Source organism: Aquila chrysaetos, chromosome 7, assembly GCF_900496995.4.
Source record: "Aquila chrysaetos chrysaetos chromosome 7, bAquChr1.4, whole genome shotgun sequence".
NCBI lineage: Eukaryota > Metazoa > Chordata > Aves > Accipitriformes > Accipitridae > Aquila > Aquila chrysaetos.
This window is the reverse complement of record NC_044010.1, coordinates 37,978,105-37,992,307: the sequence shown is the minus strand read 5'-3', so window position 1 is coordinate 37,992,307 and position 14,203 is coordinate 37,978,105. Positions and strand designations below refer to the sequence as shown.

Genomic DNA, 14,203 nt, shown 5'->3' with positions numbered 1-14,203 from the left:
ACAGTAGTAAGTTTTAGAATATGGGTGAGTGTTCACTTATGTTTTGAGCTGAAATTGTTATTTGACTATATGCGGAGCCATCATTAGAAGTTAACAAGAAAAAATGATAGAAAAACACACAAGGCATTAAAATGCTTGTAAGAGATCCCTTCCCGGGCTGAGGCAAATGCTTTTGCCAGTCCAGCAGCATCACTTCACGGGGGTCTCACCTTCCTCTGGATGCCGAGTGCTAAGAGTCACACCAGGCCACATCACCTGGGTGTTGCAGATTAAACTGAAAACAAGGAATACCAAGCATAATACATGGGGGGGCTTGGGGCCAAAATATTGTAATAGAACAAACCCTTTAAGAACTTTGGAGGGCAGTTGGGTCCGTTTTGGGATGACACAGCACATAAACATGGTTTTCTGCTAATGAACGGGGTCTCAGAGCACAGATTGAAGAGTTCAAGTTGTTGTGGGAAGGTAGTTTCTTGGAAGACACTGAACAAAAATGGGCTTCTGCTGAGAGAGGTGGTTCATTCCCTTTGCATCTAGCCTACTTGAAGGGTCCTACTACCTTCCAGGAAGGAGGGTAGCTGCTGCTTCTTTATCTGATGGGCTGAGCTTCCTTTTTTTTTTTTTTTTTTTTTTTTTTCCCATTCTGGAGCAAAGACACACTCGTTAGAGCAGCTGTAGCATTCATTGCTTAGGCTGGCAAGAAGCAAGGCGAATCTATGAAAGCCTACAAACATGTCGGTTGTCCACATTCAGCGCAGGGGGAGAGCAAAAACGGGTGCTACCTAGCACTGGAGTTGCATGAGAAGAATCTGTCTGAACTAGGATTTGTGTGCAGATCTATATCATACAAAGTTGCATACTGAACCAGCAAAAGCAGCAAGGATACCACTACATCAGCAATTAGTAGAACAAATGAGATCTATGCTGTAACTCAGTTTCAGATTGAATGGGCTCAAGAAAATACGAGCGTAAGTTCGCCAGCAGCCAATACCCAATATTATGACCATCCAAGCAATGCATATACAGATATGTTTGTGATCATGAATTTCAGCCACCAGTTTGAAAGTAGTCATTCCCTTTCCCTTTCACAGGTAGGCATTCTTGATTTTCACCCATGTATCCTCCTCCTTACAGATTCTGGCTTTAATTTAAAATTATAAGGTTAAATTCTGAAATACGCACATCTAACATCTTATTAAAAATATGTAACAATAATGTTTGACACACAAGCAGAAGAAACTTTACACTTGAGACCTGGAATGTTTTACTGACAAGGATAATGGTTGGTCTGAAAACAGTTCAGGGCATCAGTCGTGTCAGGGCTGGGAGAGGGACTTCTTCATACAGAAGTAGCAAGAAAAGGACACTGACTATTTGCAGGAGGGAAATGCTTTACAATCCCTAGTAGCCTTCCCCAAACCACTGCACGTGTTTGAGCTGCCTGTCTGTCAGATTCTGTACTGCCAGGTTAAGGAGTATTTTTAGGCAAACCAACATTGTTTAATTCCAAAGTTTATTTTAAAGTCCAAAGAAATAGCTGAGTGAGGGCTTGGGCACTAGAAAACCCATTTCTTAAAATTTTATGGTGTTTTCAAGTTTTACATGGCTGTGGTCTTTGCAGGGTGTGCACATACGGTCCGCACACCATTGGTGAGCTGCAGGGCAGGTAAGTTGTTCAAAGGTTGTTTATGGAACCATAGTTATCAGTTACATCCAAACAACCTTTATAGTGTTTTCATTTAAAAGTGGGATGTAAAAGGTACGTGATGAAGAACAAGAAATTTTAGGGTTTTGCCAGTGTTCTGTAATCCAAAAGATGTAGGAACCACCAAATTCTGTGCCTCAGATTCCAAGTATAACAGGGCCCCGGGTACTTTGATCTGTAACCTGGGTATTAATTCACTCCATCTTACAAAGTTTGAGGATGATACTGGCACTGAAGATGAGTATGAACTGTTAGTACTTTGTAAGAGAGAGTATTGGAGGCTTACCAGATTTCTGACAAACTGCCATCTTGTTTAGGAGTGCAAATTCTGTGAACTGAAAATAGTTTGTATTTTGGGCAATGCAATGTATTTTGGTTGCAGTGAAAAGAGACAATGTTTTGATCACGACAGACACAGACATTTTCAATCCTTGTAAAAAATGACGGTCAAAAGAACCCTAAAAAGCCATCAGCCAACCCTGAATAAGTCTGGATAACTTCTTACAAAAGTATATAATTAAATCTGCTTGGAAATCTACTGTGTGGCAGGGCAGTCTGCAGCTGCAGAGCTCGGGTGTAGCATGCTGCACAAGTCGTGCCATACTGTAATTAAGGAGGCCGGGTTTCCCACAAATGCGTGTCTTAACAGGTGAATTATGTTTGTCTAGGAAGATAAATCTCCAACTGCATTTTTCTCCTTAGTGGAGTTTTTTCTAAGTTCCTCCACGGTGTCAATTCTCCATTGTTCAATGGGAAGTGGACTTTCACTGCCACCCTTCCTCACTGAAGACACTATCAGGTCTCTTTTCTGCAGCCCCCTATCTTCAAAGGACAGTTGGAGCTTATCTCTGGGATCCGTACCTTGCCCCCATCTAATTCTGTTGAAATTGACCCCAAGGTTCAAAAGTTCCTGGGAAAGATACAGGCTTCTATGTATATGTGAACATGGCAAAGCATAAGTGTAATTTCCTCAGGCAACCGGCTAAGAGCTGCCTCTTTTGAATGAGGAATTTTTTTCACTGCCCTTCAGACATGGTGACCACATCCCCTTCACTGGACACTTGGCTCATAGTGACCCAGCTGGGCGAGAGCGCCAGGTCAAGTAATCAGGCAGATCTTGGTCAAGGAAGGGTAAGGGAAAATGTCATGTTCCTCATCTGTAATTAGACCACTCTCATAATTAAACATAAATTACAGTAACACTGCTGAAGACAGGTAGTAAACTAAACCAAAGCTGAGCCTGTCTGATACTGTCACAGAAGCTCACAGCCACCCTTCAACATCAATTTCCAAAGGTGAAACAGTCCCAGGTAGGGACAGCTGGCAACATCAAAAGAGAGGGGAAAAGTTAAAAATTACACAAACCCCTACTTAATGGAGTTTCTTTTTTAGCTATTCCTTGCCATTCTGGTTATTTTCCCCTTCCTTGTGTACTGTGTACCTGTGAACAATCTTGATTGAATTACCGGAGATGCTTATTTCTTTTCTCCCCAGTTGCAGCTTTTCCTCATTGATGGCTATGGATTAAATACTAAGAATTGTGGAGGAAATCTCTCCATGATGCTTTTATTGAAACTTTTTTAAATTAAAAAGATCTTACAAGATGTACAGGGGATAAAACCAGGTAATAAAACCAACTCAAAATTCCGGTTATCTTTTCATCATTATTCTAAACAGAAATTTGCAACCATATGCTACAGTCATGCACCTATATACAGAAAAATAATTAAAAATCACATCATAAGGACAATATCAAAATGCTATGTACTACCACTGAAAAAAAGCCCACTTATATTTTCCTTTCATATCTTTCTTCTTGCATTTCTCACCCTTCTACTATCTTTTGTAGAAACCTATTAAGCAATTTTGAGGAGGCAGGTGCAACCTTAATAGTTAGGAACTCCAGAAGGGCCCCGCAAAGCAGAGTAAGTGCCCAGAGGAGCTTTGGTGTAGATAAATGGCAAGGAATGCTGCATCTAGAGGAAATCCTCGTTTACACCATCCCTGCGTGATGCTGAACTTGGAACTGGCAGTTGCGGCTCTGGAAAGAGCCCTCGGACTCACTCTGGCAGTTCTCTGAAACCATTGTTGCAGGGTGCAGTGATGGTCAAAAAAAAGCCAATAAAATATTAGGGCTATCAGGACAGGCATGAAAACAAGGCAGAAGGTGTCATTTTCCCTCCATGTAAAGCTCTGGTGCACCCACAGCTGGAGGGTTGGGACATTTCACGCCTCCTCTTCTACAGAAGGACACAAAAGAGTTTGCAAAGGAACAGAGAGAGAAGGGCAATGAAAAGAAACCAAGGATGAGCCCTCTGCCTTGCCAGGAGAGGTCAAAAGGACTTGTCAATTTGTGGAGGAGACACCTGAGGCAGGATATGGTTGAGGTTTACAAAATCATGAAGGTGGTAGATAAGGTGAAGGCAGAACTGTTGTTCACCAAATCCTGCAATACTAAAACTAAGGTGTGCTTGGTAAAACAAGTAGGAAGGTAGTTTAAGGCAGATACATGAAAGTACTTTCTAAAAAAAATATACATGCACACTGGATAGTGAACTTTGAGAACTTGCTGCCACAGGAGGCTGTGGACACCAATAATATCAGCAGGTTCAAAAAGAAATTAGACCATTTCAGGGATGACACATCATTATAAACAAATACTGGAAGGAATAGGCAGGGCTGTGCCGTGGAGCATCCCTAGCACAACAAATGTAGGTGCTGGGAAAGTGGAAGGGGAACTGACTGCAGAGAGTGGCTAGGCTTTCATGCACTTTCTGAACTATCTCCCACTGCTCCATTTTCATTTTTAAAGGTGTAAATACAGTCTTTCACTACAAATTATGCAGTCAGCTTCTCTACATTCGGGGAAATCACAAGAGTCAGCATACCTGGAATGCAAAGAATATCCTTATCCAGGAAGGCCACATTATTGATCTCAGTCTGTTGATCCCCTATTGGGTAAGTAGGGCTAGGTGGACCCATTAGGGCATTTCTTATATTCTCAGCCTTTTAGCTTCATCCTATGTTTCATTTTTCATTCTTGACTTTGTCCTTTATTTTGTCCTCATTCTGCCACCAGTTTATTTTCCAAACCCTATTTATGAGGTTTGAGGTACCTGTTTTTTCTTACTGCATTTCCCAGATCACTATTTCCATTAATGTGCAGTAATACAATCCAAAAGCTGACAAGGCTTACAGTTGAAGACTCCTCAGACACAGCTATGGCTTTACCACTTATCCTATAGCCTCAGGGTAAGCCAAGCTTACCACATTTTATAACTTTAGAAGAGAATACTAATTCTGTAAATAATTATTTGCCACGTATTTCATCTTCCTCCTTGTCATCCAGCTTTTTTTCCTTTTCTCTTGGTTTTCTCAGCCAATGTTTTTTTCAGATGGGGTATAGCTTCAAAGAGGAGAGCAAACACCTCTCTGCCTGGCCACTTAGTGTACTTCCCACTCCCACTTGTCCCTTCCTTACGCTTTCCCTTTCTGAAGTGTTATGCTGACACGGCATGATTATTCACACCCAAACTTCGAGGCTCTTTTATCCTTCGAGAACAAACCCACCTGCAATGGAAGCAGTTAGTATCAACTTCCTGATTCAGGCTGGCCAAGTTACCACTGAGAAAGCTTCTTGTAAATCTTTTGCCTGCAGAAATCCAATTCATAGATTGTTTGCAACAGATCTTTGAAATTTAGCAGGGAAAAAGTCCTGGAGGGTAAAGATGTATGCTTTTCTGTGTCCCGTGAAATTCTATTCAGGTCTGACAGAGGGAGAAACTGGAAGAAAAATATCCTTTTTTCCTACGGCTTATGTCGGCAGCAGCACTCTGGCAGCCATCCAAGGGGACCAGCCCTGGGCATTCTTGTCCCAGGCAGCGTCCGCTGCACACAGCATTGTTCTGGGAACCTGACACTCTGGCTGTAGCTAAAAAGCTGTGGTGAAAGTGAAGTTTGGAGACAGCGGAGAGAGAAAAAACAAAACTGCACTCTGTAATATCTCTCTCTAAACCCAGCACATAGTATTTCTTTGATCTCTTCCTTTATGGGCTCAAGAGCACCCTTAGTTTGAAGAAATTCGAGCCATACTCCCCTGGTGATCACCTGTGCACTGCACATGGTCTGAATCTCAGCGGAAATTTTTATGAGTAGCTTGGGGCCTTTTCACTGAGGAGGAAAAAAATACTTCCACAAAGGCAAAATATTTTTTTGTTTGGGAAAAGGTATTTGTGTGCTATGTGTGAGACTGTTTTCAGGACTGCTGCCCTATGTGCTCTCACTATTGGAATGTCAATGGAGAATGTAACAGAAGGTGGGAAGAAGTGGATCTTGATGTTAGGACAGGAGATTGACACACAGGTGAACAAATTGTTATTTACCTTGTAGTAAACTGTGGTCCCTGGTGATGCTTTGCTCGCTGTTTATACATGAGGCCAATATGCTCAGCGTCAAGGTTTTTCGGCCATCATTGCTCATCTGGAGACAAGACTTTGCCCTCAGTTTTCTCACAGCTCCAGGTGTACAGCAACATCAAACACATCTCTCTGCTCCTTCACCAATGTAAAATCCATATGTTATCATAGGAGCAGAGGAAAACCAAGGGTCATGGAAATATATAAACACTTTTTAATGAACTGCAGATACCTATTCTAACTTAGTATGTATTTTATGGATGATGACTCCTAATCAGAAGCTCTGTCAGATGCTGGTGATGTCCTTAGCACAAGTAACACAAAAGCACTTAGCAGAACTAAATTCCGAAGATTATATTTTTACTGTGAATTAAGGAGGACAAAGCTTTAGGAGAAATTATGTTTTCTGTGAGGAAAAGAGCCAGAAGTAACACTTTTTGATAAATTCTAAATAATTTCTGCTTTAGTCACTGTAGAGCTGGGCTCCGGATGGATGTATTGGCTTCTTTAGAAGGAACTTAAGAAAATTAGGGCTCTGATGATGAAGAAAGGGGGGGATCTACTTTAACATCTCTTGTCTGCCCTAGCCTATGGAAGAGATAGCTGTGTTGCTTGTCACTCAGACTCTGAACTACCCACTTACTTACACTGCAGTGTTTTTAGGCTAATTAAAGCCATCCCTGTTGCTGACTGTCCACCCAAACCTCTGTGCTGTAACAGGCACAGGAACAGCGAAGCATCTCTGAGGCTAGCCCAGAGCAGGAATACCCACTGGTGTCCTCACCACGCTGTCACTATGTGTCATTCAAATCCCTCAGACTCCCTTGCTGTTTGGGTTCTCTTCGAGGAAGATTTACAACTACCCTGGTGTCCATTATGTGCTCCGCACCCCCAGGCTTTGGGTGTGCCTGTGCTCAGTCATCACAGTTTTGGATAAAGGACAACTCTTAGAGGGAGGCTCAAGTTCAGCCATAACCACTGATTCTTTCAAATAAGAACAAAACAGGCAGGATCAAGTGTTTTCTTGTTTCAGAAGAAAGGAGATGCTATCTAAAAACCTTCTAACTTAGCATGGATATCTAATAATTAACTGCTAAGTACTTATTTACAGTAATTGTCAGAACAATGGGTAACTCATACCCAGTGGAAAAGCTGTGACTCATAGTACTAGGCCTGATGGTGGTTTGTGTTGTCCCTCCTTCGGTGCCTTTGGTTGGAAGTATGAAGATAATCACAGAGAAGATGTGGCCCACAGTAGTTGTACCTGTCCAAAAGCATGTCAACTCAAGAATGTGAAGGGCATGAACACCAGGAATGGAATATGTATAAGGAAACACACTATTATTGCCTCTGTTGTATAGCTACAGCCGGTGCCCAGCTGGTCAGATAAACCAAGATTTTGGGAAGTGATCGTTAATTCTGTTTTCTCATCTTGTGAGTTTCTAATACAAATCATCTCATGTAACTTTAGACAGCAGTGGTATAGACGTCTACACCTGAGCTAGTTGTCTGGGCTTCCTTTACAGCCAGTCAACAGATACAGGCATTTCTGGGGCATAATCACTCTGGATATGCTGGGGAGGCAGCGAGTAGCTCCAGCAAAGTTCCTAGATTTCCCTTATAAAAAATAGGGATATTTTGCTGTTGATCTTTCAGAGGGGATGCTTTAAACTATTCCATTAATATAGTAATGGGTACCCTAAAAGAAACAGAGAAAATTACTAGCTTTTTAAAAAGTAATGAGAAATGTATTATTTTTTCCTGGTCTGGCTTTCACCTTCACAGGAGTAAAAAAGTTGTCTCCTTCATGTGTCTGGGTTGTCCTGCGACCAGCAGGCACCATGGAGTTTGATAGGGATCTGCCTTACTTGGAGTGTGAGCTCTTAACAAGAGCATTGCACTTTGTAGCTTGTATTTAACAACTGGTTCAAGCCAGAATCTCTTAAAGACATGGTTCTCAGCAACTTGCCTCTGCATCTTGAAATTAAACATTAACATAATAAGGAAGTTCAGATACTAACTTAATCTAACTTAATGAACAAGCACACATTCAATTAGTCTCTAAGGTACTCTGGACTGATTCATGGTATTGGAAATCTCTCGCAGAGTATCAATACTCTTGCTGTCAGATGGCAGCAAGTCTGTTAGTTCCAGTTGTGCTGTGTCCTGAAACTAATTCATCTCAACCTGCTGTGGCTGTTGGCTGTCAGAATTTCTCAGGTAAAATCGCTGTGTTCGTACTCCTCCTTTAGAGAGAGTGTCACTTATTCCTCTGCATACGTCCACCTGGTGCCTCAATTTGTCTCTGACCACAGGATATTTCTTGTGACATTATTGCTGTTTGCAGTCATTGCTTTTCATTATAGATATTCTCACAGTTGTTTTTTACAAAACAGTGACAGCTCCCAGTACCCCAGATTATGTTTTCCTTTCACCTTCCCCCCACCCTGTCTTTTTTCCCATATATCTGCTGGTTGCTGTGACTTTGACATGAGTTCCTAACAGGTGCTTAGGAGCAGGCACTCTTGTTCTCAGTTTTCTGTTGAATAAAATGTCAGCAAGTAACAAGTCATGTTACATTGGTACGACTCCATTATTTAACAGTACCAAGTATGGATCAGAATTGGCATCTGTTCCTGTATATCCTTTAACATATTTTCTGCTAGCCTTCAGAGCCTGGAGATAATAGAGGTTATGGTTATATGACTGAACTTGTATTTCAGAGCAGAACGGTTAAACACGAACCTGATAAATGTCAGACATTACTGTATCAAGTATACCAGGCCTAGCATATTGAATCAAATTTGGGATGTCATCTTTCTAAGCTGTTATGTTTTCTAGCAACACTATCTCAGGAAAATGAGAATACTCTAAATACATATCTAGGAGTAAGGGACTGCTGACTGTGCATTTTCCTTTTCCAGCCAGGACATGCAAGTTTGTTTCTCCTTTGCATTGGGAACAAGTACTTGCTGTGCCATTTTACAAGTCTTACCACTTCCTTAATGGCATCGTTTGTTTAGGATCAGGACAAATCTCTAGTCCTTCTCTTACAGTTTTCAATCCATAAATGAGTTTCCTTTGTCCATTTTATCATTTTTCAATAACATCCTAAAAATGACGGCTCCCGTGTCTTCAAGCATCCATCTGGCGCTAAGAGCTTCCCCCAACTCTAGTGTGATAAAGATTATCAGTAAAGACGGTATAATGTGCTGGGCACAGTATGTAAATACTTTTAATTACATTTTGTAAGAAACTTGTTTGTAAGAGCAGTTTTGAGAAAGTCTATATTCTGTTTTTACTGTTGCTTTTTATCTGCCTGATTCACATAAAATCTGACTCTGGACTTTGACCCACAGCCCTACTGTTAAATAGGAAAGCGTGCCTCCAACCACCAAAACTTTCCTAGGTTTACATTTAACTTGCAAATCCCATATGTGTAGCTGAATATCCCTCTTTAAAGTACTATTTCCCAGGTCCCTGTGGCCAACAGTCACTTTCGGCTAAAACTGGGGAATGAGAGTGTGAACCTTTCTAGCTGTGGGGCTGACGACCATCGCCTCCCCTCTCCTTTTGAGATGCACTGGCATTTTGTTGAGACGCGTGACACTTGTGCAGCTGCCATGCAGCGTCAAGAGGACTCGTGCCACTGCCTTTCTCGGAGCGGGTGGCAGAAAACTCGGTATTGCGATTACTTTTACAGGCCTCTCTAACTCCTTTGGTTTCTCACAAGCTTTGTCGCTAGCGGTGGCACTCGTTTCTCAAGCACTTTGCCGTGTCCTCTGTTTTCTAGAGCGGCAGGCTTAGAAAGCTGGTTCTGGCAGCTCCGTCAGGCACGAATTTGCCTACAACATTCGTCTCTCCAAGGAATCTTTAAACCCTTTCTTGTCTGTCAGGCTAGGTATACTAATGATAACATCAACCTCCCTCGTGTGATCATTTCCTGAACCATTCTAGAAAATGAGCTGGATTAATGAAGACTTATTATTTAAATTGCTGAAGCTACCCAGCTCATTTTGACTGAACACATGAGCTTCTGCCATGACTGCTACAACCAGAATGGATGTCTATTGGTCCCTAAGCATCCGGCACGTCCCAGGTGCAAGATTATATGCCTTAGTTTAAATATCATAAACTAAAGCAGCTATGACTAAATTTCTGAGAGCGTGCTCATATGCGAAGCTAGTTGTGTATGACAGCACGAAGCTCTGCATTGGTTAATTTGCTCTGCTGAAAGCTCACTGATTTAAATTTGGCTCAGATATCTGTGCTGACCATTGCAGTCTTCAGTGAAGTTATACTCTTAGTTCATTTTATTTTTGGCCCCAAGCTTTGTTTTGTAAACATACAGAGCCAAGGCGTTTGAGTGAAATCTGATTCATTCCCTGTCTGATATCTCACTGACCGCCATGGCTTAACCTGGCTCTCTGCACCAGCTCCTGGCTTTTTCCAGAGCTCTGGAAAGCTGTGGTTCCCCGCACTGGGCAGCCTTACAGCTGATACTGTCAGCTAACAGCAGCTGTGGCACAGAAAATGTTCTCAGTTTTTGTACTTTGAAGTCTACGGATGGCACTCGTAACTATCACTCATCTGTGAGACATGCTCCCCAATGCTGAAAATGTTTACAGAAATGATTTGCTGTGGATAGGCAAAAAATGCTGGCAATTTCATTGTAATTAAAGAATTTTCATTTCCACGCTCGAGGGGTTCCACCTTCACTGTGAAAATGTCACAGGTCTCAGCAGTCCTGTTACCCTCAGCAGACCTGTATGCTGTTACTCGGCATACCCTTGTTTTACTAGAATTACATTTGATCAAAATGAATCAAAAGTTAAGATTTTCAGAAGAACTTCTGCTTTTTGTTTTCTTTTAGGTTTAACCTCTCACTTCAAGTAAGAGGAGGCTGGTAACATTATTTGCTCTGTTTCTTAGTATGTTATGCATTTGCCTGATTTTTCTTTTTACCTTTTCCTCTTTATGCTTTGATTTTTCATGTCACACAAATGACACAGTATCCCTAAATATAGCAGAAGATTGCTCATGAGACTCTCTTAAATTAATCTTATGAAAAGAATTGATTAAACTTAGTTCTTGACTAAAAATTAAATCTTTTTTTATCTTTGTTTGACTCAAGGTCAATTTTAAGCACCTTTGTCATTCTTCGACAGGTAAGCAAAATGTTTTGGAAAACATTTTGAGAAGGAGAAATAGCATAGAAAAAGCCTGGTTCCCACACGACCTTAAACCCCTGGGGTTCAATCCTGCAGCACACTGAAAGATCACATCTATAATCTGTTCCTTAAACTTGGGATCTCTCATATGTAAGATTAACTGTGTGTTTAAGTATCTGAAAACTTTGTTTTGTCTGTTTAACTGAATCAGCCTTCTGTATGGTGATACCAAACTGAAGTACACTCTGAAAACATGCCTGGCTCATTTTCAGCCACTGCAGTAAAAAGACCTCCCTCCAAGGGGGACATAATGCAGGAGAAATACTAACTGAGGAATTCCCCACCAAATTCAGCACATAGCCTGCCCTGGACACTTATTTCTTTGCGACTGCTTCTTGCTGCAGAACACCAAGCCTTTAGAGTAGATCATGTAGTCATGTAGACTGGACATACAACATGAAGAAAACATCACTCCCGAACATAATTCTGTGTCTTTTTTACACCATCTTCTTAGTATACATATAGGAGAGATGGTAAGTGAAAATTAACCCAAGTGGGATCTTCTTCACAGTATGACAGGTTGTCACCAGGAATTCAGCATGAACGATCAGACAATTTTACTTTTCTGTCTTTAACACAGCATACTAAGATAAGGAAAAACAGTGTCGTACGCAAATATAATACAAAATAAGAATAATATTTTCTGATTCAAGTACTAGCATGTGGAAAAGAAGAGAAAAACTTCGCACTGAAGTCAGCCATTTAGGTGGTGCTTTGGCAGAGAAAGTCAAGAGTTCTGCTGGTATAAGGAAAGAAATATGTGGAACATGGAGATCAAAGCCAGCCTACGGTGTAGGAGGACCAACTGGCATTGGCTGGTGTCATCTCTGTGGTGTATATGTTTAAATACAAGTTTAAATACATATGTATTCAAATAATAATAGTTCTACATTTCTAAAGCTCTCTCTCTTCTGTTTGCATATTGGTCTTGCATCATTTTGAATGGGGCAAATTGCTTTACTAATTTTGTTGTCAGCTACTAATATTTTAAATGAAGCTGCCAAAAAGTTACAACCATAATTTACCCAATAGAATTACTGCTATGAACTTTGCTACAAGCTACTGACTGAGTAAATAAATTCAAAATTCAAGTGGTGTAATTTATCTCAGAGTTTCTGCAGCTAGGGTCCTATGCAATACTTCATGAAGCTGAAAACCAATACAGTGTTAAAATGACAATACTGGAACAAATTATTCAGATTCTCTAATTACGTTACGTACGTTGAGACCTTGAAACTAATATCTGCAGCATACCAGTGCATTAATACTAAGACGGTATAGTTCTGGCTTTGGAAAGAAGATACACATTTGACAAAAAATGTTTATATCCATGATTACAATGACCATTCAAAGGACAGGTTAGGGCAGGAAGCAATGGGGACTACTGACACAGAAACCAGAAAAATGAGCAGTGCAAAACATTTGTTCAACAGGAAGATTTGGGGTGTCATGAAAATTCCCCCCAGCCCAGCGTTAGAATGGTTAAACTTGAACCGAAATGTTTGGCAACTGTGCCCCGCTTGGAAATATTTATAGAAGGCTAATACTTAGCAGGTGGTAAAATTTTCCTACCAAGGATCTCCAAGCATTTTACAAAATGTTAATAATCAAGCTTCATAAAAAATTCATGTGTAGCTTTTCCAGATGTGTCTGCTCCTGCAGGCGAGCGGTTCGAAGCCCTGCTCTCTGGCCCGGCAGAGCCATGCCCGCAAAGTGTTCCCTGTCCAGTCCAGAAAGGAAATCCTCGGAAAGCTGGCGGGGTGTTCAGAGACGTACGGAGGAGCAGGGCACCCTGCTTGCTCTGCGCTCACGTACCGCGACCTCTAATGCTCTGACGGAGACACCAAACAAGCCCCCAGAAACTGGCACTAAGACAAACACAGAGACCTCTCAAATCTGTTCCTGTGACCTTGTTAAGCACCATCTGCATTGGAGAAAGGAGGGAGATTTGGAAAGGTTAGAAAACTTACTTAAGGTTACACTGCCAGTAGCTGGCAGAGCTGGAGCAGGAATCCAGTGTTGACTCCGAGCCTTCTGCCTGCATCACCGGGCTGGCTTTTATTCCAGGGAGGTACAGCGCAAATGGGAGATGAGACACCGCAAAGGCATTAGACAGCTGAACAGATTGTAAGTGCTCTGGACAATCTTGTGATTACAGCCCTTGTGAGCTTTGCTTAACTGCTGGGTAAATTGGATTAAACAATTATGAATAGGTACAAGACACCTAAGTGGATGTCATGTGGTAGGAGCAAACATTTTTCCATCAAAGAAAACGCAAGATTTTCTACAGAAATGAATTAAAAAAAAAATTATTTCTGAAAAATTCTTTGTAGGAACCTGTGAAAAAAGCTAATTGTTGTGGGGGAAGAGAAAGTTCTTATAGAAACATGGTGAGACAGATAAAGAAATGTCAAAAGAAGTGGTGGAATGGCCTAAGGCTGAGTACCAGTACTCAGTGATTAATATAATTCACAGTCTGTAAAAGAATGATCAGTGAGGTGGCAACGTTTGCAATATGACAAAATTGTTTGGGATAATTAAAACAAGAGAAGACTGAAGAGCACTACTGAGATAGCTAAGCTAGGTCACTGAGCATCAGATGAAAATTAATGTGGGTATTGCATTTTGGAAGAATTGCCTAAACTGCTTATACAGATGTCAGAGCTCAAAGTTAAAGGCAACCAGTAAAAAAGAAAGTTTTGAATGAAAACTTCAGTCCAAGTCTAGGAGTGGCATGGAAGAAGGTATGGATTTATATGCTAAATAAATCTGTGGTATTTTTATTTGGAAATTTTCAATGCTGGTTGTCATGTAAAAAGAATGAGCAGCAGAAAAGAAGAATTTGGAAGCAA

General features: G+C 41.1%; 1 protein-coding gene and 1 non-coding gene across 15 annotated transcripts in view; both read right to left on the bottom strand.

Moving 5' to 3' along the window:
• The window catches only part of CASK (calcium/calmodulin dependent serine protein kinase), a 243,228-nt gene extending 229,818 nt beyond the window's left edge, over positions 1-13,410 (bottom strand). For all 14 annotated transcript variants that reach the window (XM_030019535.2, XM_030019539.2, XM_030019537.2 and 11 more), the window contains exon 1: positions 13,322-13,410. In XM_030019535.2, coding sequence (XP_029875395.1) covers positions 13,322-13,395 — 74 coding nt within the window. In that variant the 5' untranslated portion in view covers positions 13,396-13,410. The remainder of the gene's footprint in view (positions 1-13,321) is intronic.
• Positions 4,511-4,671, bottom strand: LOC115344188. Its single transcript, XR_003924477.1, has one exon. It is a non-coding gene; the product is annotated as a U1 spliceosomal RNA (small nuclear RNA).
• Positions 13,411-14,203: the final 793 nt, after the last annotated feature.